The 25,957-nt window shown below is 36.6% G+C and overlaps 2 protein-coding genes across 7 annotated transcripts in view; one reads left to right on the plus strand and one right to left on the minus strand.

Moving 5' to 3' along the window:
* The window catches only part of Notum (palmitoleoyl-protein carboxylesterase notum), a 600,456-nt gene that overhangs the window by 252,102 nt on the left and 322,397 nt on the right, over nucleotides 1-25,957 (plus strand). The gene's annotated exons all lie outside the window — the stretch shown is intronic.
* Kair1d (Kainate-type ionotropic glutamate receptor subunit 1D) overlaps nucleotides 1-25,957 on the minus strand; it is a 386,506-nt gene that overhangs the window by 25,013 nt on the left and 335,536 nt on the right. For all 6 annotated transcript variants that reach the window (XM_077402624.1, XM_077402626.1, XM_077402623.1 and 3 more), the window contains 2 exons: nucleotides 10,547-10,688; nucleotides 2,321-2,488 (listed from right to left, as the gene is read on the minus strand). In XM_077402624.1, the coding sequence (XP_077258750.1) occupies nucleotides 2,321-2,488; nucleotides 10,547-10,688 (310 nt within the window). The remainder of the gene's footprint in view (nucleotides 1-2,320; nucleotides 2,489-10,546; nucleotides 10,689-25,957) is intronic.

Genomic DNA, 25,957 nt, shown 5'->3' on the forward strand with positions numbered 1-25,957 from the left:
TATATATCACCTGAGAATTTGATATAGATGTAATTTTTTGTCTTACAATAAATAATTCTTATTGTTAGATGAATCTTTTACGCGGAGTGTGTCACAGGTATACAAGAGATTTACAACAAAGAGAATTAGGACGCATAAACACGCGCGACACTGGAACATTTTTATACTTTTGTGAAAAAAATATGCTGCTTAAAGTTTTTGTGTAAAGTAATTAATACATATATGTGTTTAACAAATGTCTGCTATGTTAATTGAACTTAACAAATAAAGAATTGTTAAAATAATTTAAAAACTATATTAAATTGACAAAAATAGTGGACCGTTTGAAACATGTGCTTCATGTTGCATGTGATTTATGTTATGTTTAACACAAATATTCCAACTGTGTAGTTTATTAATTACTTTATATATATAGTTTGAAATATATATAGAATAATATTGATCGATACATTTTTATATCCTTATTGGAAAAAAAATCTCAGATGGAAAGTAACAAAAACTCCAAGTAGATAGATTCGAAAGCTTTCAGGAGTTTTACTACTCTCGGATTTGAATATCTTCGCTCCAAAACTCAAGACATATACAGAGAACGAGAGAACAGTTATATTCATATAAGTTCATGTGTGTGTATTCTTAATGCTTACATAATATTTCACGCAAATATACTGAATATAAGTAAAGATGCAATTTCTACTTTCTAAACGGATCAATTTGTTTCTAACAAAAAATTGGCTTTAATTTGTAATATTTTTCCCGTGTCTATTAAGGGCCAGTTTCACACACACAAGTGTCGGTTAACTTTTAATCTTGGATTAACTCACTCTTCGTCTTTTTCTAAGGGGGATGTTAGAAGGAGACGAAGAGTGAGTTAATCTAAGATTAAAAGTTAACCGACACTTGTGAAACTGGGCCTAAATGACATTTTGGTAAGCCGTAGGGGAGACCGGGGCTAAACCGCCAACAAGGTTGAACCGCCAAATCAAATATCTCGGAACCTGTATATTGTGCGAACTCGCTATTATCATTGTAAACGCTGCTTATGGTACCCATGTAACCAACGGAGTTTCGGCAGGTTACCTGTCGTGTTATGATTTTTACGAGGGCAAACGTGTTTTCGTGGTGAAAAGTGCAATTTTCTGCGCGTGGAAATTTTGTAATATCTGCAATAATATTTGCTCTCCAAATCTCGAGGTACGTGATTATAAATGCATGCTGATTATAAAGAGTAATGCATGCTGAACACGAATCCAGTGTAGATTTCTAATATTTCATGGGCGATCAAACCTGAAACTGATTTATCCCGGGAAGGGGGGTGGTGGCGGTTCAACCCCGGCATTTTTGAGATTTCAATTTTTCCACCGTTGTCGTTTTTGCTCTATACCGGTTAAACAAAGCAACATAGATAAAAATTTTCTATATAAATTTTGTTGTTAAAAATCGGCACCGGAAAAAAACTGGCGGTTTAGCCCCGGTCTCCCCTACATTAAAAGCTAATTCATGTAAAATTAAACGCGATAATTTATTGGGGGAATTATCTTGCTAAATACTGTCCTATTTTTAATAATCAGTATATTGTGATTAGCTTGACATAGTTATACTTTATCTTGGCCTTCGATTCATTAGAGAAGAAACGTAGATAATTTAGTGATAAAGTAGTGTTGTGCATGCCTGTTTAATCACAAAGATTTTGATTTTCTCGCGTCACACATATAGTACTAATGGCTAGCGAGTTCGTTCAACGGAATCGAGAACGGGACGACGCGACAGTCGTTCAGGTCTTTTGCGGTATTTGCATTCTTATGAGAATCGGCACGTGTCACAGGGAATTCAATTTTCTCACGGGCGGTAGTCAAGTTCCAAATGGGGGTAATACCCAATTATTACATTCGCCCCCGTTATTCTCGGCCATGTCAAAGAGCGCGAGCCGGCTCGCGCTAAGTCTTTCGCGAGAGCGAAAGAACCGGAGAAGAAGTAGATCGATGCGGCCGTCAAGCGGGCTTGCGCGAAGAATGCGAAATTAGAGTGTTATTAACGCGAGACGGCGCGCGGCCGCTTTAAGGACGGGAACATATTTCGCCGCGAAACGATCTTTGCATTTGCATTACATAACATCGTACGCTTACACTTTGCGACGCCGTATATCTCGCGCCGCGTATTATTTATATATTTATATACTTTATGCCCGAGACCAACTTTGAGAGCGAAATATCGACATCGGTAAAATAAACGACTTCAATATGACGCCGTAGTGGCCTGCTCTCTCCTATACGGCAATCCATTTCCGGTTATCGTTAACTTCTATGTGTGAGATGCATCTTACCTTGTTACTGTTCTGTCCCATGTCGAGCTCGCGATTGTAGCGCTTCTCACCGTAGATCCAGTCCTGAATTACCTTCTGGATTTCCGGCTTCTCCGGGTCCACTAATCGAAAGGCAGTGATATTGGTCCCGCCGTGCTTGAATTCTTCTAAGTCGACGGTATGCAAGTCCTGAAAAGAATTCGGATTGATCGTGACGTGAATTCTCATTAGTTACATGCTTCTAGATTATAAAATTTCATATCAGCGGCAGTCTAGGTACTCTGTGGAATATATAGTCTCTTTCTGTGTTATCGCATTTGATAGATTTTATGAGTGACCACTTGTATTCAATTTTTAGAAATTACCTTAGATATTTTTTCTATCGATCGCTTGAATATTATTCGGTCTCACAAATGTTATCGTAACGTATTAATAAATGTTATAGAAAATTACGGTGTAAAAATAATAATTCTATATTTTTACGAATTAAAAATCTCCCTCTTTCCCAATATCGAGCATGCAAATAATAAAATCTAAATATTTTCTGGAAGAAGCAGCAATTATGTTTCAAATCGAGTTGGTAATTGGTAAAACTTCCGTTGGAAGTTTCGTTTTATGATTTAATTGAACGTGATTTAACCACATAAGATAAATCTCAATCAGATTCACAAGCCAATGTGACGTTAGATTTTCTGGAGGATATTTTCTCGTGACGTTCCACGATATAGGATCCCGCGAATCACAGATGTCGAACCTAGTAAAGCTGGACGATTTCCGTTCGACTTCAGAGATTAATGTTTTGTTTCCTAATAATAGTTCAGGTCTGTCAGTTTTTTCACGCTGCAAAAATCTCGTGTCCGACTTGTTAGAAGAAAAAAAAGCATCCAGGTTGTTCTCCGGTCGACCGTATCGTCCTTCGCTCTCCACGATTTCTGACTATTCCCAGCAATCAAAGGGAAATTGAAAGGTCGATGTTTTATATTGAATGAAGAAGTCATAAAAGCAGCGCAAGCGATTTGCAAACGCCTTTCAGTTAATGGATTTTGTATTGACAAGCGTAAGAGGAGCGAGATAACAAATAATTCCAACGCGGAAAGAGTCCATTTTTTTAAAAAGTTATATGGAATATATTTTGAAAGATTAAAAATAAATTTTTTATCTTAAAAATTTATTCTGTTTTATATACATCACGTTTTAACATGCCTTATTATTTAATTATAAAATTACACGATAAAGTGCACACGCTTTTGTGTATAATGTAAAATATTGTTTTGAAAAATCGCATTTACATTGTTCAAATAAATACACGTAATAAAAATAAACATATATATAATTATATATCAGTATAAATATTAGCTCTAGATTTTAATTCGAGTTTATTAATTTATTAATTTTAATGATCAAAATATATTGAGCATTGAAGATTTAATTAAATTACGATTAATGATATTTTCATTAATATTTTCATTAAAAAGAGGATTTATTTCTATAATTGTTAAATGTACTATAAAATGAATAAAAAGAGATTCGGTATGTTTTTCTCAAATTATGCATATAATTTTCGATATTGGACTTGTAATTCGAACCGGATATGCGAGTAGAAGAAAATAGAAGTAAATTTTATGTGTATATTGATTCTCGATTAGAATAGCCATAGTAAAATACGTTAAAGTATTAAAACAAAACTTTCGATACAGCAATCGTCGGCCTGACGAACTGGATCGATCATTCCTCGTGTACATTTCTCTCTTTCAGAATTACTATGAAATATAATATTGGGTATATATGAAACGCATCGCCATTTATATTCGCCGCGATTGGCATCTGAGGCAGGAAGGACGTTTGAATTTGTATTCTTCATGATAGTATTCAGTAGCTATCGACAGGAGTGGAGATAACTCAAGCACGAAGCATCTGCTCTCAGAGGCCGGTATCTGTAACGCGCGGTGACGCTTGTGGGCCGACGTGATTTAAAGTCGCGTGCAGCGTGTAGCTCGAAGGCGCGTCCATCCCGGTCCATCTTTTCAAATACTCGCGGAGGATCGCGTCGCGGCCATTTATTATCCTTTGTCCCGCATCCGGAGCATGATGGATAAGTCCGTGTTCTCGATTTCCCTCTCTCTTCGCCAAGTAGGTGGACACAGTTGGCGACATCGTATACGTTCCCGCGATGTCACGCGAATCGATTGACCGCCGCGCAGCGATTGATCATCGTCTCGCCTCGAGCTACATCCGGTTTGCACTCTTTCAAGATACACGTCGCAACGCGGCGGCGATATCGCTTGCCGTCCGCGCAATAACGCGCGGTCGATGGAACTGCATTCTCCGTTACGTCCACGAATTTTCCTCGTCCTTAATCCCGTTCTGCCCTTTATCACCCCTTTGGCGATCGTTGCGCAACACAATTACCGAATCCCTCGGGAGGCAACACGAAAATGGAGGCCATAAAAGGAATCATTTGGTAGCGCAAGTTATAGAAGATTATGAAGATCAGTAAGTTCAAAATTTGCACCCACGCTTAATGAAGTAAAATATCAACGTACCTACATAGAATCGACTTTTTAGAAATTAAATTATAGTATCAATAATTTTGAAATAAATAAGAGATTTGAAGAGAAAAAGAGAAAAAAAAAAGAGATTTTAAAAAAATTTCGCAAACACACAAACTTAACATAAAATTTAAATCCATTTCTACCAATGTAGATTCAACTTTAATTTCGATTTAACTTACTTTTTATCTTTTTCTAATTTTCAAAACTATAGGAAAAGATAAAAAGCAAGCTAAACCGAGATTAAAGTTAATCTGCATTGATAGAAATGGATATAATTAATCAATATACTCTTATAGTATTAAATATTAAATAATAATAAAAAAAATTAGTGAATACTAAAAAACAGTAAAATATAGTAAATAATAAATAGAATATTATACTAAATAGTTCAATAATAGAATGTACTAAAATCTTTGTTAAAAAACTGCTGTTATCGAATTTGTTTACATGTACATTAGAAGACTTTGAATTATTCAAACACATTAATTATTCATAATACTATTGGTGTTTGCACAAGCAATAACAGATAAACAAGAAAATGATATATAGACATGTGTATATAATGATATATGAATGATATATGGATTATAATTGTTATATATATAGATATAGGTTCAATAAATATAAATATAAATAAATAATATATAATGTTAATGAATACCTTTGAGTAATGCGAAGAACACTTTCCGATGATAAAAAATTAATGGTTATTTATTTAAATCCGTTTATTCACTCTCACATACACACACACACACATGCATACACTTTTTAACAAGTTTAAAGTTGCTGCTCATTTTATCATTGGAAAATCATTATGTTACCCCATTTGCTCATCAATTCCAATTACTTTACTCGAGATGTGCATTTAATATACACAATGTAATATTGTAATACGTATGCACCGATTATTGTCATCGCAGGAATAACTGATAAAGCGAGGGAACAACGGCGATGAAAACTCGAAAGTGCCTGTGAGGATACAATGACGAATGCTCTTGTTGCGCGCACCCGCACTCGTGCAACCTTTTTCAGTGTGGCGATTTATGTCTCTCGCATGCAACATTTTATTAACACGCTGCTTCAAACGCGCGAAATTCCTTTCGCATTATGCGCGCCGAGGATTACGCGGTAACTAAATCTCTACCCTTAAAGGCTACACTTCAAGTCTCGACCACTTGAGGCTACGCTGTCCATATATGGTCCTCGCAACTTTCGCGTATAATTCTGCAGGGTCTAATCAACCAAATTAAAAAAAAAAATTATACGTGAAATAAAGGTAGGAAAGACTGAAGAATATAATGGAATTGAAAAATTTGTCAATAATTAATATTAAATTGTTCAAAAACGTCGATTTTTGAAGGTGCAATTTTAGCAACAGCGAATGAGCGTTGAAATAGGCTGTATTAATACCCGTAGAAGAGAAGCTTTGTTATTTACGTTTTATATATAGTTTACCGATCGCAGTTACTCGATTCGACGATAATCGCGTGGCACGTATATTTTCGGATAGTTTTCGTCTATGTCACATTGGAAAATAGATTACTCTCCTCGCGTGTCCGTCTCGATACGGAACCAAAGCTATTGTATATGTATAAATATACATGTACTATCGGATTTTTGTTCATCAACAAAACTAACATACGGGCGAGTAACAAAGAGTATGGCTTTTTTTCTCAGTGCGTTATCATCGTGCCCGCGACATATGATAGATCCCGGCAAGAATATCGCTTTTCACACAACACTGCGTCCATGCGTGATTGTTACGGAGTCTATCACGGAATTTCGTTGGCTCGTAAACTTGTTGTTGTGAAACGGGAACAGCCAGCGAATCTATGTGGGCGCGGAGAGCATCATCGTTTGACAGATGTTCAGTTTTTGTATACATTGATGTTGTACTATGGTGCTGTAAAAACATGGCGAATCGGTGAAAGAAAATATTTTGCAGCGGTATTTTAAATATTTAATTTGCAGTCGATCATAATTATACGATTGCGGTGAAAGTTGAAGAGTACAGGGGAAAAACGATGCTCAATGTCCATCCGGAGTAATTTCGAGGAAAATAACAATTTTAAGTTTCGAGACCTCAGATATCTTAGGAAGCTTATTGAGAGTATTAACAATAAATATCGGAATATGCATAGTGTTTACTTATTGTTTACTAGTGTTTACTTATTGTTAGTATTTATACATTTTATTTTGGATGGTTCTCACCCTACAAGCGCGTGGACTATTGTTTTTCCCCAGCACGATACATCTCTCGACCTTATTTCCAACGAATTGTTATTGTTCTTGATCGAAATAGATAAGAATCAGAATTCTTTGAAAATGTCACAAGATAGCACGAACAGATTAATTTCGACACAAAGTGGACTTTGATTTTTTCCCCCTGTAATTTTTTACCCTTCATTCATGTATCGATAAGAATTCTTTTGCTAATTTTGCGTTAGCTATTTTACTTTTTCAAGAAAGAATACATATATGATGGAAAAATATTTTTTCATTGTAAAAATTCTATTATCTTTGCTCACATTATGCAGATTGAAATACATATTGGAAATTAATAATAGTTGTTCCGTTTTTAGTAAAAATATTAAATAGTGAAAGATCCGTAATTACTGTGATTAAATCTCAGTTTAGTTTAAATTAACATCTTTAGTTCGAATTTTACATTTAACGTTTAGTTTTGTCTGATAATATCAGATTACATTTTCGTACTTAATAATTAATTAAATACTTTGCTAATTTGGTGGTTTAATAAATAAATGTATACGCGTTTCTTTTAAAGTAAACGTGATTTCTTTAAAGGCTTTCAGGATTTCGTAGCCATCTAATTGGGATGGCTACTATCTATCTAATTAACTTCTTTAAGCGATTTTCGAGATTTTCACAGTTTTCTGATTAAAGGCCGTGTTGAAAGCCGTTTTATTTGAACGGAATTTTGCTTGAGAAGTATTCTATTTCAGCGCGGAATAGGATATTCCCGGGACGAGCTCAAGAGCTCCAAAGTGTAGCGTGAAAATCCAAGGGCGTATCATCCTAAGCGATGGATGTCCGTAATAAGCACTTTAATGGCGGCCAAGACTATAACGACTATAACAATCACCGTAACCGTAACAGGCATAATAACCGTAATGATCGCGCGGGGACTGGGGGTGTACGCGTCGACGCCACCCATAAATTCTTAGAAGCAGAATGCTGAAAGCAAAATTCGTGTATGGTCTCAGCTCTCCACCGTGGGACCCGCGCGAGAGAACCTAGACTCCCATAATTTCATTGCGAAATCACTGTTTTATGAGGCGAACTTAATTCAATGAAAGGCAATTCGTCGAAAGCCAAGCCGGAGTGACCGAGCAGGATTCATTAATGCTCTTACCCGGCATCCGCCGGAGGGAAAGGGCGCTCTGGGCTACGGTGTGTGTTATATACCTATATCCGACCGCGCGTGTAACACAGCCGTGCTTCCCCGATCCTGTGCCGCGGAAAGGTCAGGTTGATGGATGATGGCCAATTTTTCCCTCCGAGAGCCTTGACGACTGACCGGCGTAAGTGAAAATAAATAGTCTCCAACGCGAGACACATCGTCTCGGGAATCGAGCGAGGCACACCGTTAAATTCCCTCGTGCGATGGAGATCGGTCGCGGCATTAAGCAATTATTAAGCAGCTTCCTATACTTTTCATCTCGCCGAGCTTTATCGTGTCGAGCAATCTGGTCACACCTCTCCCAACTAATAATTTATCATTTGCTCTCCCATTATATTAGATAACGTTTCGTTTACACTCGGTAAAAATTCTTTTTTTTTTTAATACATAGCTCCGCTCCCCATTTATTTTCGGGATTTTTCTTTCGTTTGCGTAATAATTAATATTAAGAGTAAACATCCCACGCACAGTTTATAAATTAATAGTTTAAACTGATAGCTAAGTTAAACGATGCAAATTTTACAGGGGAACCATTAGGGGCGATTATATATTATTAATGAAAATTTATATACACGCATAGCCAACCTCATTAATCTTCCTCAAGTTACTGTTGATAAATATTAAACGGATAATGTATCAATTTTTACTAGTTCATTGAAGATGCAAGCAATTTTGCACTCATCCGCGTCAGTAAAATAAAGCAAAATAATGGAAGAAATTTTACGATTAATTTAAGATTCATCGTTTGTGATACCGTTAAACCGGAATTGACCAATATCGGCGATCGATGCGTACATTCGTCGTCGGTATTAATCGGTGTTTTTCCCGTAAAACAAACCGACCATCGTCAGTACAGAGTCAACGGAAAGAAGCCCGGGGGAAAAAAGAACGTAGCTCGATTCTTCCGCGCTCGAACAAATACCCTCGCTGATTTACATTTTAATGGATCTAAATTGAAATCTAGTAAAGGGGAAGGGAAGAGGGAATGGTACCGAGATAAATTGCGTCGCTCGCGGTTATATAGCGTGTCCGTTTAAAGCCCTATTTAATTTTTATCACTTATTGCCGTCGCGGATGTCGAGTCGCGTCGCGTCGCGTCGCGTCGTCGTCGGCGCGACGACGCGCTTCTCATAGCGTCCCCGACTGACGTGACGCCTGCCTTTCCGCTTCAACTCGCACCTGTTGAGACGGCTGTAAATTACTAATTATCCTGAGATAGTTTCCAATTTTAACTGCAGTAGGCCGACGACGTTTTCGCTTTTTACTCATTCAAGAGTCACATTGCGCGTTTGCACCTGCGTAACGTTTTCATCATGCTCGCAATGAGCTTGCAGACGCGGAGCGTGTAAAGCAAAATTTAAAAATTTTACTCCTCGTATTGCAATTAAAAATTACATTCCATACGCGAGATTTCGCAATGGACCCTTTTGTCGCGATTAAATTAGTTATTCACGAAAATTATTCTCTTCCCTTTGGAACTGTATTCTAATCTGATATAAAAAAAGGACATAGTTTATTGAATCTTATTTGCATTAACGATCTTATAGAGTCAATGTTCCTTTTTAACATTTAACGTCAATCTAAGGAGCTTTTTGTAGCTCGAAGATATATTTTGATGTCTTAATAATTCTGAACAAATCCTTAATTGTAATATTTTATAAATTACTATTAAGTGTGTTATTTAAAAAAATTGAAATATATCATTTTTACGCTTATCCTAAATAATGATTTATTCGCTGTATATCAATAGAATCTATCGTATTGCTTCGCGACTTCATAGCGTAGCAGAATAAATTATTATCTTTGAAATAATAAATAATCGGGCAAATTTGCTACTATCACAAAATAATACCGCGAACGTTATTCAACGTCACGTTGAGCTGCATTTTACGTTTCGCTGTAAATCACGGCGGATCTCTCTCACTGACGGCGGATGCATGGCAATCTTTGAACCGTTCGTACGGTGAGCGATCCCTTGTCTTTTTAGTGGTAATTTACGAGAGGTTCAAATATTCCGGGAATAAAGTTATCGATCTTGAGTCTTCGTGGGAAGCGCCAACTCCTTCGGCGCAGCTTTCTTGACAGGGAGACACCGAAGACAGGGAGAGAGCAGCCGCAAGTGGCTCAGACGATATGAAGATTGCGAGAATTAGTCTTACAAGCAACGCGCCTGATGCAATTTCGCGACTTTTACGTGTCTACTCCGGATTACTCCGTGGCCTATGACGGACGGAAAGTCGATTGTTAATCGCATTTAATCTTGGGGGTACCTACCAGTGACGTGATAAGGTAGCTGTGATAGTCGCTCATCATTCCAATCTGTTGCGCTTGTTTCAGCACATCGTAGATCCTCTCGGTGGAACAGTCGAGCACGATATGCGACTCCGCAGAATTCTTGATTTGTTTTAGCAACGGCCTGAAACAAAACAATTTTTTCTGTAAGATGTCACTTATTCTCAAACTTTTATAAAGGAAATGTTGAACGCTGATGGAATTTAAGCTACAAGAGAAGGTCTCAAGGTATGTCGAAAATTTTGCTGCAGAAACATCTCAATTTTTATTTCAAATTTTTGCTAATTTGCAAAAAAAAAAACAGATTAAATAAGATTGGGCCAAACAGCAAAAGCAGAAATCCAAACAAAAATTTTTAATTCGAATTTTCTAATGCAGTCTGTCGAGATGTAATTGGTGAAAGAAAGACAAACGTCAAAAGCACATAATATATTAATGTGAAATTCTGCAGATCACTTCGCGCGAAAACTCACTCGCTCACTCGCGATGCTCTTCGGGAGCAGAACGGTTCCGATTCCGGACATGCTTTTCGTCGTGTACTACTTTTAAAATTTCATACTACTACCGGCTGCTCTCCGGCCTCTCGGCCACCCTTCGGGTTTCTCCCTCTCGCTGCCCGTCATTCAACATGCACGATAATGCGAATCTCCTTATGCAGCCCGTGGAAGTCGGGATCCGGACTCGCCATGGGAATTTTTCATGCTCTATGCATAATTTAGCGAAAGTGCCCTTTATGCCCGCGTTGCTCTCGTATAGCTGTATCGTCCTGTGAATTTCATTTCTGTCCCCGTCCCCGTTGGTGACGATTGCATCTCTCTTTTCGCGTCTGCGACTTTATCGAACAATGAAATGGAGAAGGGCGAGTGTTGACGGAAATGCGAGTGATATGGTAATTTTTAATAAACAATTGTAATTTTCTTTTAGATCATATAGATTTATTTCAGAGTACAATTTTATTCCTATACTAATAAGATCATATTAAGAGTATTTATTGTTATATTAATTCGATTATATTAAAAGTCTAGGCTTATATGCAGCATCATTGCTGATGCTTCATCTCTTGAAGTGTTGTTCTCTATCATATGTGTCTTCGTGTAGAACATCTATATCTCTTGCATACTTCAAAAAAGCTATTATTATTAATTATTATTATTATTATAGTCAGATATACTTCCAAATGTTGGGTTGATTAGTAATGTATCAGAAAATTTATTTCTCGAATATAGTTATCATAATGTGCAATACAAATTTTCGAACGCACACATATAAAGTACTATATATTATATATGTATACCAATATATACATATAAAATATATGTGTATGTAAGTATATATATAAATGTATACAATAAATATGTCTTAATGCGTCGATTTGATCGGCATTATGACCATACTATGTATTATTTCTTCGTAGCAACAGTTTACTATAGTAATAAGCGTTCAACAGCGTCATCGTATATCGCACAATATACCCTGCCATTGGATAGCTTTACGATATTACAGAGAAATAACCGTGAAACGCCTCGAAATATTGTATAGCATCATTTCGGCGTCTCGACGCCGATTACTTGCATTTTGTCACCTCTCAACCCCTTAAAGGCTTACCGTTTTCATCGTGTTGGCCAACAACCCGGCTCTTACCCGAGATTACCTAATCCGAGAATCATAACTAAAGTCGCTTAAAAAATTTTCTGCGACTCTTTCGACATGGAACTTAAACGCTTATTCGATCGGTCGCGGACGATGCTTGTTTAGAAATTTATGTGCATGTGCATTTTGTGGCATGCACTATATTTAATGATTTTTTTGAGGATATGATTTGTGAGTGTTTATTATTTAAAGGCAATTTCTTTCGTGTCACACGTAATCACACATGCATTCTACATGTTTTCTATTTTATTTTTATAATATTACGCACACGTGTGTGTAAACATAGAAATTTATGTTTTATAATTTATATAAAGCGTCAATCTTCAAACTAAATTAATCCATTGTATTCTGATTGTTGCGTTATCATCAGTAACGGAAGTAACGTTCTAATTTTATCGAAAAAAAAATATGAAAATTGTTTTTTGGGAACGTGCCCTAGCTTGACAACAGCATTCGCTTCAATAAATCATGCTCGTATTTGCATTATTTAACATTATTGCCGCACGATTGACGATTAATACGATAATTACGAATATGGCATTATTTGTTATTAATGCTATCATTTATGCAATTGCGTAATGATTGTCATTCTAAATTAGTTATCCTATTGCGTTTATACCGATTCTAAGCTATTTCTCTCTCAATTACGTTGATGGTTATAGATATTGCAGCAATCACGTTGTGTTAACGGATAACCCGAGGTATAGATATTCATCCAATACCAAGGGTTAATGTATATTATATATGCGCACACAGCGTACAGAATAATTTCGGCAGAATTTACCGATCGATTTCGGCAAGTTACAAATTGCGAGTATGTATTATGAAATTTTTATGAGTTGTTTTTTTATGAGAACTTTGACTGTCCATTGCGTATTTAATCACGCAAAACCCAACATTACAGCATGTACAGAATACAGAATAAGAGACTCTTATTTTGAAAATAATAATTTAGCATAACATTCTAACTTTTTCAACGTAATTTTCGCGATATGCAAATATGAAGCAACATAGCATACATCAATTTTACGGACTTACGAATCGAAGAATCTAATTATCAAAATTTATTGAAGTATCATAAATCTTATCACGAATTTTATTTACCGAAAATAATTTAATTTTACAACGGATTAAGATAAAGGAAGAAGATATAATTGTGATCGTGTTTCCAATCACAAATAGTTTTTACGATATTGATTGCAATATAAAATTTATTAACAATAAGAAATCGCTACGTTGCTTCAAATGATTCTCCATGTTCGAACTTCTCTCTCTCTCTCTCTCTCTCTCTCTCTCTCTCTCTCGATATAATTCTCGATTTTGAGAGATGCACTCTCGAAAAAATCAAACAGTATAACGTAAGACGAGGAAACGTCTTCCGTTTGCTCTTTTTTTTCTTCTTCTCCCGCAAAGAGGCCACTCCTTGCGGTACTTCAGTCGACCGTCACCATCGCTCCAGATAAGCTTTCGAGAGATGGCTCGTGCGATAGTCAGCCTCCTGCGGGAGGAGATTGCGGAAAGAGTTGAAAAAGACGCCGTACCGTCTCAAAACACACAACGGCGAGAGAGCACAGTCTTTAAAATGAAAAAAAAAATAAAACTTTCAGATATGACAATTTTTCGCGGAGTTGTGCTTATTTGAAGTTGGGCATTTTTTTGACGAAAATTTTTGTTGCGATAATTTTGTTTTGCCTAGTGTATATATATAATAAAATATATAAATATATGGAATATATATATATAATAAAATCTTACATATTTGAATCTATTTGACAAATATTATTTATAACAGTACATCTCCGTTATCAACATCTGTTACTCGCGTAATAGAATTTCTGACTACATATTATGTTTAGAAACTGCAGATTTAGGCTGCAATTCTATTACGCGAGTAACAGATATGTTGATAACGGAGATGTACTGATGTTATAAATAATATTTGTCAAATAGATTCAAATATGTAAGATTTTAATCGATCAATATATACTTGCTAAGGTACAGTAAATCTCGATACACGGCAGCGAAAGCAATTATTCACCAGACACGCGCTATCGAGATGTGGATTCTCTCAATTTATAATGATGAAACAACGAAGGACGATGCACTGATGAAAAACGCGTCCAGCAATTCGATATATGCTCGATAATCAATATCCTCGATGGTTACCGCGCTCTGCTCCAATATTTGTTTTTCATCAAGAAAATGCAAAATGCCGAGAACATATCAATTCCGCGGCCTCGTTAAATGAATGACGCAAATCTTCGCGTGCAAGGAACTATTGGAGCCATGCTACTTGATCGCATGAAATTTTTTTCGGGAAATATCGTGCCTCAATATGATAACATTAAATGTTCTTTATTTGCTTAATAAGAATTATGCCGCGCTACCACGTATATGTAACAATAATAACATTTTGCAACCTATGATAAGAATTTTTTATTTATTCTTAAAATTTATTCACCCATTTTTTGATTATAATCCAGAATTCAATCTTTCCTTATTTTTATTTTGTCATTATAATATTAATTGTAGGTACCAAAAGTAGCTTTCAATCGTTCAATCGTTCTTAGACACAATACGATGAAGATGTACGCATATCTGATATTACGTTATTTCATGCTACCAGTTCAATTCAATCAGTAGATGGTACCGGGCAATGTATTGAAATCGGATAATCAATAAAGCACAGTTGCGTGAGTCGATTAAATGCTTTATTGCGGCCACACGTTGCCGGAAAGACTTCTACTTGTCAGTATGCTGGGCAGTTAACGCGTTCCTGCTTTACAGAGTGCTTTCACCATCTCGAAAAGACTTAGAAAAGTAATAAAAATAACGTGGTGCATTGTCGGTATTACTGTGTGCGGCTAAGTTCTTTTTCACCGATTTAATTCCCTTCGATTTTCGGTTTTATGATTCGCTATTGACTCTATGAAAAGATTCTTGATAGTCACTTGACTTCGATTGTGATAGCAACGGTTGCTTGGCTTAATTAGAAGAAACACAAGAGTAGAATAAACGCGGCATTTATTGTTAGCTGGCGAAAGACGAATCTTAAGAGGACTAGGCAGTCATATTGGTCGAAAATGAAGCTTTTTGGGAGGAATTTATTACAAAGAAATGAATTGAAACCGAGAATTGTCCTTTAACACAATTTATTTGGATCATAAACTATATAACAAAAAATTTTTTTTACTTAGTTTTAGTTCTTAATACTTGAAAATATGTATTGAAAACTTTAAACGCATTTTTTTCTCAGTTTCTTTTTTTTTTCGTTTTGCAGTGCTAACTCAAATACATCGAGGCTAGGCTTAGATCGACTTGAAAAAAATTGAGCATGTTTACAATATGCATGTATATAATTTCGAACTGAACCTTTAAAAAGTCTGTGCAAACTTTAGTTATTGAGAATAAAAATCAAACAGCTCTTTTTTAGAGATTCAGTCCGAAATTATACATTGTGAGCATGCTCAATTGTTTTCAAGCGTAAAGGACAAGTCTCGGTGTTTCAATTCATTTCTTTATAATAAATTCCCAAAAAGAGTTTTTCGACAAATATGACTGCCTTGTAGTCCCCTTAAGTTGCATATAAAACTTGAGCGAGTATTTGTTTAATAACATTATAAAATATTATAAAGAACAATCTTTAGTGTCGTAGCTAAGAAAATTTTTGTACAAAATATAAAAAAATTTGAATGGATTGCATCTGACATATATTTATTGTTACTGAACTATACAAATGCATTATATTGCTAATATCGTTTAAAATTAAAAAGAAATGTGCGTAAAAATATCTTAAAAACATTTTATTTAGATATTTTACGGTGCTTTAAATAGCAATTTTTTGTGTACGTGGATACACTTTGCATCTTTTAAAAAATAAAAGTTTGAAGAATAAAGTTATTTTCCTTTTGTCAAAATACTGTGAAGTTGAACTGCTTAAATAATTATGATTTTGCTTCGGTAATCCTTTAAAAGGACGACTCGGTTGAAGTTAAGTGGACTTTAAGTATACGCATTCAATAGAATAATTTATCTTCTCCTGTTAATTATTTGCTGTTTTGTTATACCTTTGGCGATCTTACTACTTGTCGACGCTTCCTCAGCGAAGATCCAACTTGGCGAGTCGGTTTTGAGTGAAGCGGATGCAGAAGTTGGGACAGAGAGGGGGGGGTTGAAGATAAGCGAGCTTCCTGTTGTTATGTACTCTTAGGTCGCCCCGAGGGAGAGAATCACTGCGTCAGTTACAGCGAGGCTGCGTTACGTCATGCCTTTTCTTTTAGCGAGTCTCGGGAGGCTCCTTTGGCGCTGAGTCGGATGAATTTCTCTATTGGACCGCGGTCTACAAGAAGGACGGTACTCCGCGCAATACTTTGTCACAATGTCGGTCTGTTCCGCGAGCTTGGCCATCTTGCTACGTTCGTGGAAAAACGCGCAGAATTCTATTCCCTTTGTTATATTACGTTCGTTGTTTCAACGAATTATCCCAAAACGTCTTGTCTTGAATAACGTCATGTGGGCGAGTACTTTCATGTAGGACATTAATTAAGTACCTTTTGAAAAAAAAATTCCCAGTTATATTTCCTTAAGACATATCCGTGGTAGAAACCTGGGTATGTCCTCTCCCGTACTTGTTACGTTAAAATTTGTAAAAGCTCACAGCAATATAATTTGAACTCTGTTCTCTTGAATTATTTAATTTTCCGTGGCATATACCTGTTTGAAAGACATACGCTAACGTGATATGTAATCTCCAAGTAAAATCCAAATTTTTATTTTGTTTCAATGTAACTTAATTTTGACCGTAACTTGATTTTAGATACGGTACTTTTTATAAAATTATTTTTCCATTTTGAAGCTAAATCGAAATTTGAAAAATTATTAGATACTTTTTGTAACAAAGCTACATCAAAACTGAATTAAAAATTTATTTAAAAATTTAAATACAATTATATGCAATTTCTTCTCTCTTTAATATAATTATTAATAAATTTTATCAAGTTTTATTAGCCATAGTCTTTGATTTGTTAAAAAAAATTAAGACATCACAGTATTACATTAGATTATTCTTGCTACACAAAAAAGAATAGTATCGCTTTTTTTTCTCAAGAATTCTTTAATCAACTTTAACATAAAGACGCTTCATTCTTATTATATGAAAATCGTAGTGTTTATAGTATTTTTCTAATATAATATTGTAGTACATAGAGGATAATTAATCAATAATATCAAATAAGATCAATAATGGTTTTTGAGAGATTCGGCTTTTTTTTACTCAAGATGGAGAACAGTTCGCCCATAATAGACACGTAATGTTACTGCGACGTACATTATTATCATAAATTGGTCAAGTCCCGCTCAAAACGGGGCAACGAAGACGAAGTCGCGAAGTTCGCGCGTAAACGTGAGAAACAAGTACGCCCTTAACGCTGCACGCTTGGAATTAAGGCGATAAGAGCGCCGGTAGAAGCAATAAAGGAGATGCGCGTGGCTTATTTCCGGGTCTGCTCGCCGGAGTTGCCGCAGGAATACCGTACAGATGCGCGACGGAACAAATTTTCTCGCGTCGCCTATAATTTTAAGAGAGCTGCACTCGACTCGTGGAAGCAAGATAAATATCTCCCCTCTAGCGCAGAAAGATAGACGGAGTCTCTCTCTCTCTTTCTATTTCTCTCTTTCCTAAAATTCTCTGCTCGCGACACGAATTTCAAGTTCCTAAAACGACCACGTGACGCTTCTCAAGACAGTCTAAGGTCCAGTTTCACAAGTGTCGGTTAACTTTTAATCTTAGATTAACTCACTCTTCGTCTCCTTCTAACGTCCCCCTTAGAAAGAGACGAAGAGTGAGTTAATCTAATTGTAAGATTAAAAGTTAACCGACACTTGTGAAACTGGGCCTAAGAAAGAGTAGAGTCACCTAACTGCTTGATCATTGGACGCGGGAGATATATATCGAGACGATCGTCTCGCGAGTTCACGGTTGAATAAGACGCTTCGTCCTCGAGATAGTGTTCTTCTTTGTAGCTTATCCGGCAATCGTGTGAAATTGTATTCTCAAAGTAACCGCAGTTGGAAAAGTGTGACATACATCGAGTGTAATCGTGAGACGGATAAGCGCACAGCGATATTTAGAATTCCAAGATATTCTTTATCTCTTTGACAAACTCTGCAAAAGTAGATTCGAATTAAGACATTTTATCAGTTATCGATGTAAATTATGTAAATTAGGTGAATAATTTTTTGAATTTAAGTATACTGCATAAAAAAATCTATAACTTTCCAAAACTAGACATATATAGGTGTATAATTTTTGTAACATAAACATTTTTTTAATGTGACCCGATTAAATATCTATTCGTGAAAATTAAAAAATGTAAGTTTTAATTAATTAAACATTTAACATTTATAAATTGGATAAAAGACATTTCTTATTATTAGTTTATAAATAAAACTGGAACAGGGATGAAAAGAGCGAGGGATGATAATTTTCGATTTAGAAATTTAAATAATCTGTAACTGTTCCGAAAAAGAGTCGCGTACCATGAAACTTAAACAATTTCCCCAAGCCGCATCACATGGAATTCCCTAATTAAAAACTGAGGTAAACTCACGTTAATTGGATCCTGCAGCGAACATCGGCGCGGTATCTCAATTAGGGCTCTTTACGACGTGAAAAATTGCGTGCCAGGTCGTACATACGACCAGACAAAGTCGAGTTATATATTGCAACGACTTTATCAGCCGCGGTTTTTTACTCGGAGATATGTTGCACGTGTCCGAGCATCAGTTTGTGACGTTTCCGAAACGGCGGCGGGTATACGTGCGAAATATGAACCCGGGGTTCTCGCCACGCCCAATGCCCCAGGATGGATCGTCCTGCCGACTCTCGTCTCTTTTTCGCGTCAGGCGCCGCACCGCGCCGGACGCGTTACGGACGCATATCTCCTCTGGTTCGTGGCGGTGGCGGTGTGGCGGTGGCGAAAGAGAATCAGCGGTGCGAGCAAAAGTGCAAGCTCCCATCATCCAAAGCGCTCCGGAGGAGCGAATGCGGAAGCGCTTCATAAAACGGAGAATAATTTCACCCGCGCATGGATTAATTTCGCATCAAAGCAACGCCGCGCGGAGTCAAGGCATCGCGATGAGCGACGACGCGCACCGACGACAACGACGAATTTTATTCCTCGGCGCTCTAATTCATCCTGTCTAGGAGACGGCGACGGTCGCCGATCTCTCATTGTTCCCTTATCCCAGACGTTAATGAGTTAATTACGGCTCGCGGTCGCGTCTCGCCAACAGAGTCTCTCGCTTAATTAACTTACTCGGTCATTTCCTGTCTAGTTTCTAGATCGCTTCGCCGCGATATAAGTAGAAATGGAAAATTGAGTTAACCACACTTGACACCCGTCCGCGGGTACGACAGGCGGAGTCGGATTACTACTCTAAATAACTGGGTTGCAACCAATCAATGCGCCAATTCATTCGCAGTTGACGAAACTTAGTAGACGCGAGAGGTTTCACGCCACGTTTATCTTACTGAATGGACTTGTAAATGTTCAGGAAATGCGCTGCCTTCATTCTTGTTATAAAGAAATGTTTTACATGAAACAGTTGTAACCAATGTATTTGTTTTTCGATTATAAAAAACGAATGTTCCCCGAAGAGCTACTGTTCTGTAATTTACAGTTATTTCTATAATTGTTTTATTTAAAAAAAAAAATCAAATTATCTCTCTCTAAAGAAGAATTTTTCGTAAAAAATATCAAGAAGTTAAAGAAATTTCTAAGGAATATTTGCTATGTAATTAATGTTACAGTTTCTATCTTGAATGTAGACGTGTTATTTTAATAAAAATTCCTTCCTTTTATTAATTAGTTAAATTAGTATCTAAAATAGAAAAGTAAGTCTGTAACTGTCCTTATTTACTTTAAATATAAAATTTGTTACAAGTGTGATCAAAATTAAAAAGGTATTAATTGGTTGCATTTTAAAACAAATGAAATCAGAAGCTGTGCAAGAATGCGCGCTTAATATAGTGAGCTTCAATTCTTTGTGCGCGCTTTGTTTACCGTAACATTAATTACTTAATGGATACTCCTTCCTCGGCGGTTGTTTTTTTCCAGCTTCGTTTCCCCAGTGCCTCACGAACGATCATTCCCTTTTTGCGTTGAACAACTCGGTTGGAACGCAGAAATAATCGATACCTCGGCGGCTACTAGACTAGTCGGTACCGAAGATAAACTGAAAGAAGGTCACTCGGACTCGGAGCGAAAACTATACGTTCGGGAATGAAGAAAGTAATTTATTCCGCTTGTCTACGTCGTCAGGAAGACGCGCGTTTATTACGTTCTAGATCGGATATCTTCGGCAAAAGTTTCGACTGTAATAAAAAAAAAAAGCAACAAAACTTACTCTATACCTGATAAAAACGATTATTTGTGTACATTTGTCTCTCGTCCGTTTTTTAATTTTTTTTTTCACTGGATCTATGTCATGATACACAAATCGCTACAAATTTGTTCTATATTGTTAGTTTCCAAGCTCCTTAGTTTTATACCTTGGCGAATTCTGCTTCGCAATGATAGGAAGAGCCGACATCGAAGGATCAAAAAGCGACGTCGCTATGAACGCTTTAATGAGCTTTACTAGCTTTATAATCGTCTTTCCGTCGCAATAGTCGCGAGCTTCAATCGCATCATATATTTGTATCGATTAATTCATGCGCTTAGTTTATTGTTAACAATCAGTGCTTTTATCTGCTTGGTATATGTATATTGAAGGTATAGATTATTGTTAGAGTTACATATAATTTTTAATTAACTTTAATCGTCATAATATCAGTTACATGGAAACTCTCCAATGTGTAACACTAATTAAGAGGATCATAATGGACTAACAACTATAAATTTTCATGTTAATCCTTTATACATTAGAAATTGATATTGCTGTTTGTTTTGTCAATTCGCGATAATACGCGAGTTTGCTCTTTCATTTAAATTGGAGAAATCCGAGTCTGTATTTTACACATGTATGAAGCAAGTGTATACTTGCTTATTATAAATTTCTTTGTAGGTTACGATGCAAAATATCGAATGCCTTTTATGTTCAGTTCAGAGAAAAAAACTACCTTTTGAAAGTCGACATATAAAGATTCTACATGTATATCCATTTTTATACGTGATTGAACATATCCGCTTTACTCTGCAGAAGCTTTGTAATATTTTCTTGTTACACGCGAGTTTGTGGTAATTATCGCCGTTTCTATAAGACCGGCGTTCGATAAGTCGTATCAAAGGCAAATGTATACAAAATTTTTGCATTGTTTTCACATGTACATTTTGCACGAGAATGGCTATTTCGTTATTTAATAAAAAAATTACTATTCAATTGGTAACCATGTTATTAAAAATCATCATATGGGAGTTACATGATTTACAATTTCGACATTTTTACTGGTGAAATTATGGTGTAATAAGAGTGACGTAACACCTTACGGTCAATCACAGAAATAGAGATTGACCTACCGTGGATATTCGCGGGGATCTTTTGGTATCTCTTTCGCGGCGTTGCATCTTGGATGAGTATATCTTTCATGCGCTACACATGCCGCGCGACTGACTGGATAGAAATAAGCAAAGAAGCCCCGACGGGACGTAAGACGTAAGTACCAAACATACCGAGTGGCGGAATAACGCATTGCAGTCCGCCGAGCGTTTCGTCGAAAATATCGCTGTGCTGTTGCGCGGGGAATTGCGCAATAAACTTCCAATTTTACGTACAATGCGCGGATACCGTTGCTTCTTTGACGGAGAAATAAGTGTCGCGCGGTTTATGGTCAGCCATGCATACAAAGGAATTGCCTTGACCGTTTGATCTAACGACGTGTCATCGTCGAATCCTCCTGACAGAAATATATCTCTCCAAAGTGTGACTCCACATTTTTTCCCGGTTGCAAAAAAAAAAAAGATATAAATAGAGTAAAAATATAGAATCGTATCCATTCATTTATGTTACGCTACGTTATGTTTACGCATTTCATTTTTGAATCGCGGAAATATGTTCATCAACATCAAAGTTTCTTTACAACAGCCGTGCTTATAAATTCCATGGAAATATAATTTGTGCAACGCATCCGATTATACGAGCGCAAAGGCTCGTTAAGGGCTCTTTTATCGCGTTTATTTGCAATTCCAGATACGTTGAGAGATCAGTAAGAGAGATATCTTGGCTGCCAAAGTTCAACGAGAAACCCGTCAGGATATTATAAATTTTCCCATTGTTTTGCGCCAGACTCGCGCGATCTTCGTAATCTCCGCAAGAACGATCCACCGCAGCCCGTCGTCGCGCCCCAAAAAGCGCTTTGTGCTTACGAATTATTTACTCCCGTGCCTTCGATCGTGGCGGCTGAGAGCTGCCGCGTTTTGCCAGCTTCTTGCTTCGTTAATAATGTTACCATGTAAAGAGTATCGTAAAGTAGACGATTCCTCTCCGTAACGAGGAAGCGGAGAAAATCGGGAGAACTGTGTGGCTCTTTAATGGCCGCGCCAGAAAGTCTGTTTGAAATATTAACGGACTAAATCCATTGTCTTCTGCGATGTAAGCACTTTTCAAGCGGTCACAAATCTTTATAGATCTTTAATCGATATCACTTACGTGAACAATGTGAAATGCCTTTTTCATCCCTCGAAAGGCAATTCTTCTCTCGTTTCGTATCCAGGGCGATCGATTCTTTCAACTCTTGTTGCGATATTAATACAAAACACAATGTCAAATGCAAAGGAAGATCCGTCTTCACGAAAACGTAACTTTCACTATTATATGACAATTGAGACTTTTTTAAAATTATTATAGTCCCATATTAATCATTATACAAATTAAATATCTATTGAAAAGCGAACATACTTTACATAATCAAATTCAAATTTTTATCACTAAACGTATGGCATGTTTTGCTAACGCTAGAACTACTATATAAGGTAGTCAAAATGACCCGTTTGACATTTTTAAATAATTTATTACTCATTTTTAAATCTTAATTTTTGAAAATTTCCTTGACTTTTATTGAAATTACGTAGATGATTAATTTTTTTAAATTTGTTCTCTTTTTTCTTTCTAGGATTTCTTTGGTAAAAATAAATATAGATTAATCTCTAGTTCTATAGTGTTAAACAATTACAGCGTGGAAAAAAATGCAAGTAGGCTGTTTGTACGACATATTTTAATTTTGTATGCTTTCTAACATCTCAATTTTCGAATCGCAGGTGTCTTATAACAAAATTTTTGCTTATTGTTCAATTCTTTTTCGCGACGACTGAAACTTTCTTTTCTTCTCGCAAATTTTATCATCGAAAACTTTCAGTTTTCTTATCCCGCCTTGCCAGGAGCAGGGAAAAGAAAAAGGGCGATGTCATTTAAGTCCACTCTTACACACACGTATCTGGTATCCATTCGGCTCCGTTAGTTCTCCGCAGGAGATGCGACGCTACGAGCATTACCCTGAAGACCGGCTCCCGCGAAATGAGGTTTCCATCAGTTAGTTTGCAAATTCCCACGAGTTACTTGGCCGCACAACGACGGAGTTTCAGTGCGCGAGTCGTGCTCAAACTCACGTTAGCTCGATCGGGGTGGTTCGGGTTAAACTTTTGCTGGAAGGGAGTCTGCCTCATCTTCGAGATTGCGCGCCGAAGACACTCGCGTTCATCCAAAATAAACGTGTGTATTCATAAAACATAAAATCTGTAATATCTTTATAATATATCTTACGATGAAATAATTGTATTATTTTATAAAGAACACGACATATGAATATACATCATCTAAACTTTATACAATATATTGAGAAAGAAACTGTAATGACTACAATCGTGGTAATACAAAAAAACGATAATTATTTCGTATTTTAATAGAATCATGATTTCTGCAATTGTACATTAATTAAAAAATCTCATAAAGTGATTTCACCACTAATATATTAGAGTGATTGCGATAGTCACTTCAAAAAAGAGGGTTGTCACTGCGATTTGAGTAAATGCGCGCGGGCACTCGGTAGGAGTGAATTGTTCACTACAATTTTTGGAGCGGCTACTCTACTGGAGTGAGTAGCTATAGTGAGTCATGATTCACTAAAGATCGCATGATAGATGACTTTAATAGAGAAATTTTCCATTCAAAATTATAGAGTGACATAATTCAATCCTATCGACGCTAGTTACTGCACTCGAAAAGTGTGCATGCCCTTTTACTCAAATGGAATTTTACTCCAATTTATACCTAGAGCGCAATTTTACTCTTTCTTAGAGTGGCGAATCACTCGAAGTGCACAGGTTCAATTTTCACTTTTCGTTAAACTTGCATCTCACTCGTTTTGAGTGATATTTCACCCTTTGACTTTTAGAGAGAGCGAAGCACGTTAAAATGGATACACATTGTACAGATTAAGTGTTGCGCGAATAAAGGATGATTGTCGCTACAAGTGACCGGAAGTAGCAGCGCGCTTTTCGGGATTTCAAGAATTCACGGTGTCAAAGTTCAGACAGTCATCGTAATAGTCAGCTCTTTTGCCGAAATCTTGTAAACAGGTTTTTCGTTGATCGTTGTTTTTCTTGTCTCATATGTTTAGAAAAATCGTTATACTTTCTAGAAGCAGAGTGCCAAGATGAAGAAAACAGTTTCACTGCTTGACAATAAATTGTTATTTGATATAAATCATTATAAGGAGCATAATTTACGCCGATACTTCTAAAGGATGTTCGAATTTCGAACAAAGTGTCAATGTTAATCATTGCAAGTATTAAAATCAAGTACACATATATAATTAATAGTAAATGTTACTAAGACGATAAAAAAGGCATTATCCGAACTACCGTTTCCAAGTATACTGCGCAAACAGTTTTAATTAACAGTTCTTGCGAAAACAACTAGTAATAATTAATTTATATTCATGAACGTCGAGATGGCCTCTCTGTAACCGGGCTTTAGCGACTTCAAAGTATCAGTAGCCTATAATTTCTGTTAGCGAAGTAACGTTATCGAAGATCGATATTTTTAAGTGTCTCTCGACAGTACCTCGTGCGATATTCGAGATTGTTAGCGCGAGATAAAGACGTTCTTACGGCGTTTGATCTTCCTCGCGTATCTGTCACAGTTAATCCCCGCGGATTGAAGACCGCGCTTTGTGCCAGCGGAGACGTCAGATTTAGATCATACATCAGCAAAACGGAAGACGTTCTTGTCGACCGCTAGGAAAATATGACCGTGCGCGCGACCACTTAAGAAATTGTATAAGAGACACGATGCATCATCGTCCTTTGGGAATAGACGCGAGAGAACGCTGCTCGGGATGCGTGATGGATGTTGTAATATCCCAAGAACATGGAGCGGGTGGAGCGCAGATATTGGTAATAAGCCCGAATCATTTGGGAAATTAACTCTCCTGACAATTCAATAGAATTTCTCGTTCTAATAACAGCCACTATAATAATTGCTGATGGTACTAATGTAGGCTAGCTTCTATTGATAACACTCCCTATAACAATAACGTTACGTCGAATAATGCGTTAAGCTGCTCCTTTGATCGCATAAATTTGATTAGTTTCACTGGGCGGTCCAATTTCTTTCTTTACGAACAATAAGTTAAATATCTAAATGTGCACGCTGTTAGATCAATTAGATTGCACCGGTATAAATCAAATATAAACACTAAATTTGCGGAAAATCATACAGTTGTTTAAATTTTTTTACGACCACTGA

Source organism: Temnothorax americanus, unplaced genomic scaffold, assembly GCF_048541705.1.
Source record: "Temnothorax americanus isolate GAGA-0224 unplaced genomic scaffold, ASM4854170v1 Scaffold16, whole genome shotgun sequence".
NCBI classification, from domain to species: domain Eukaryota; kingdom Metazoa; phylum Arthropoda; class Insecta; order Hymenoptera; family Formicidae; genus Temnothorax; species Temnothorax americanus.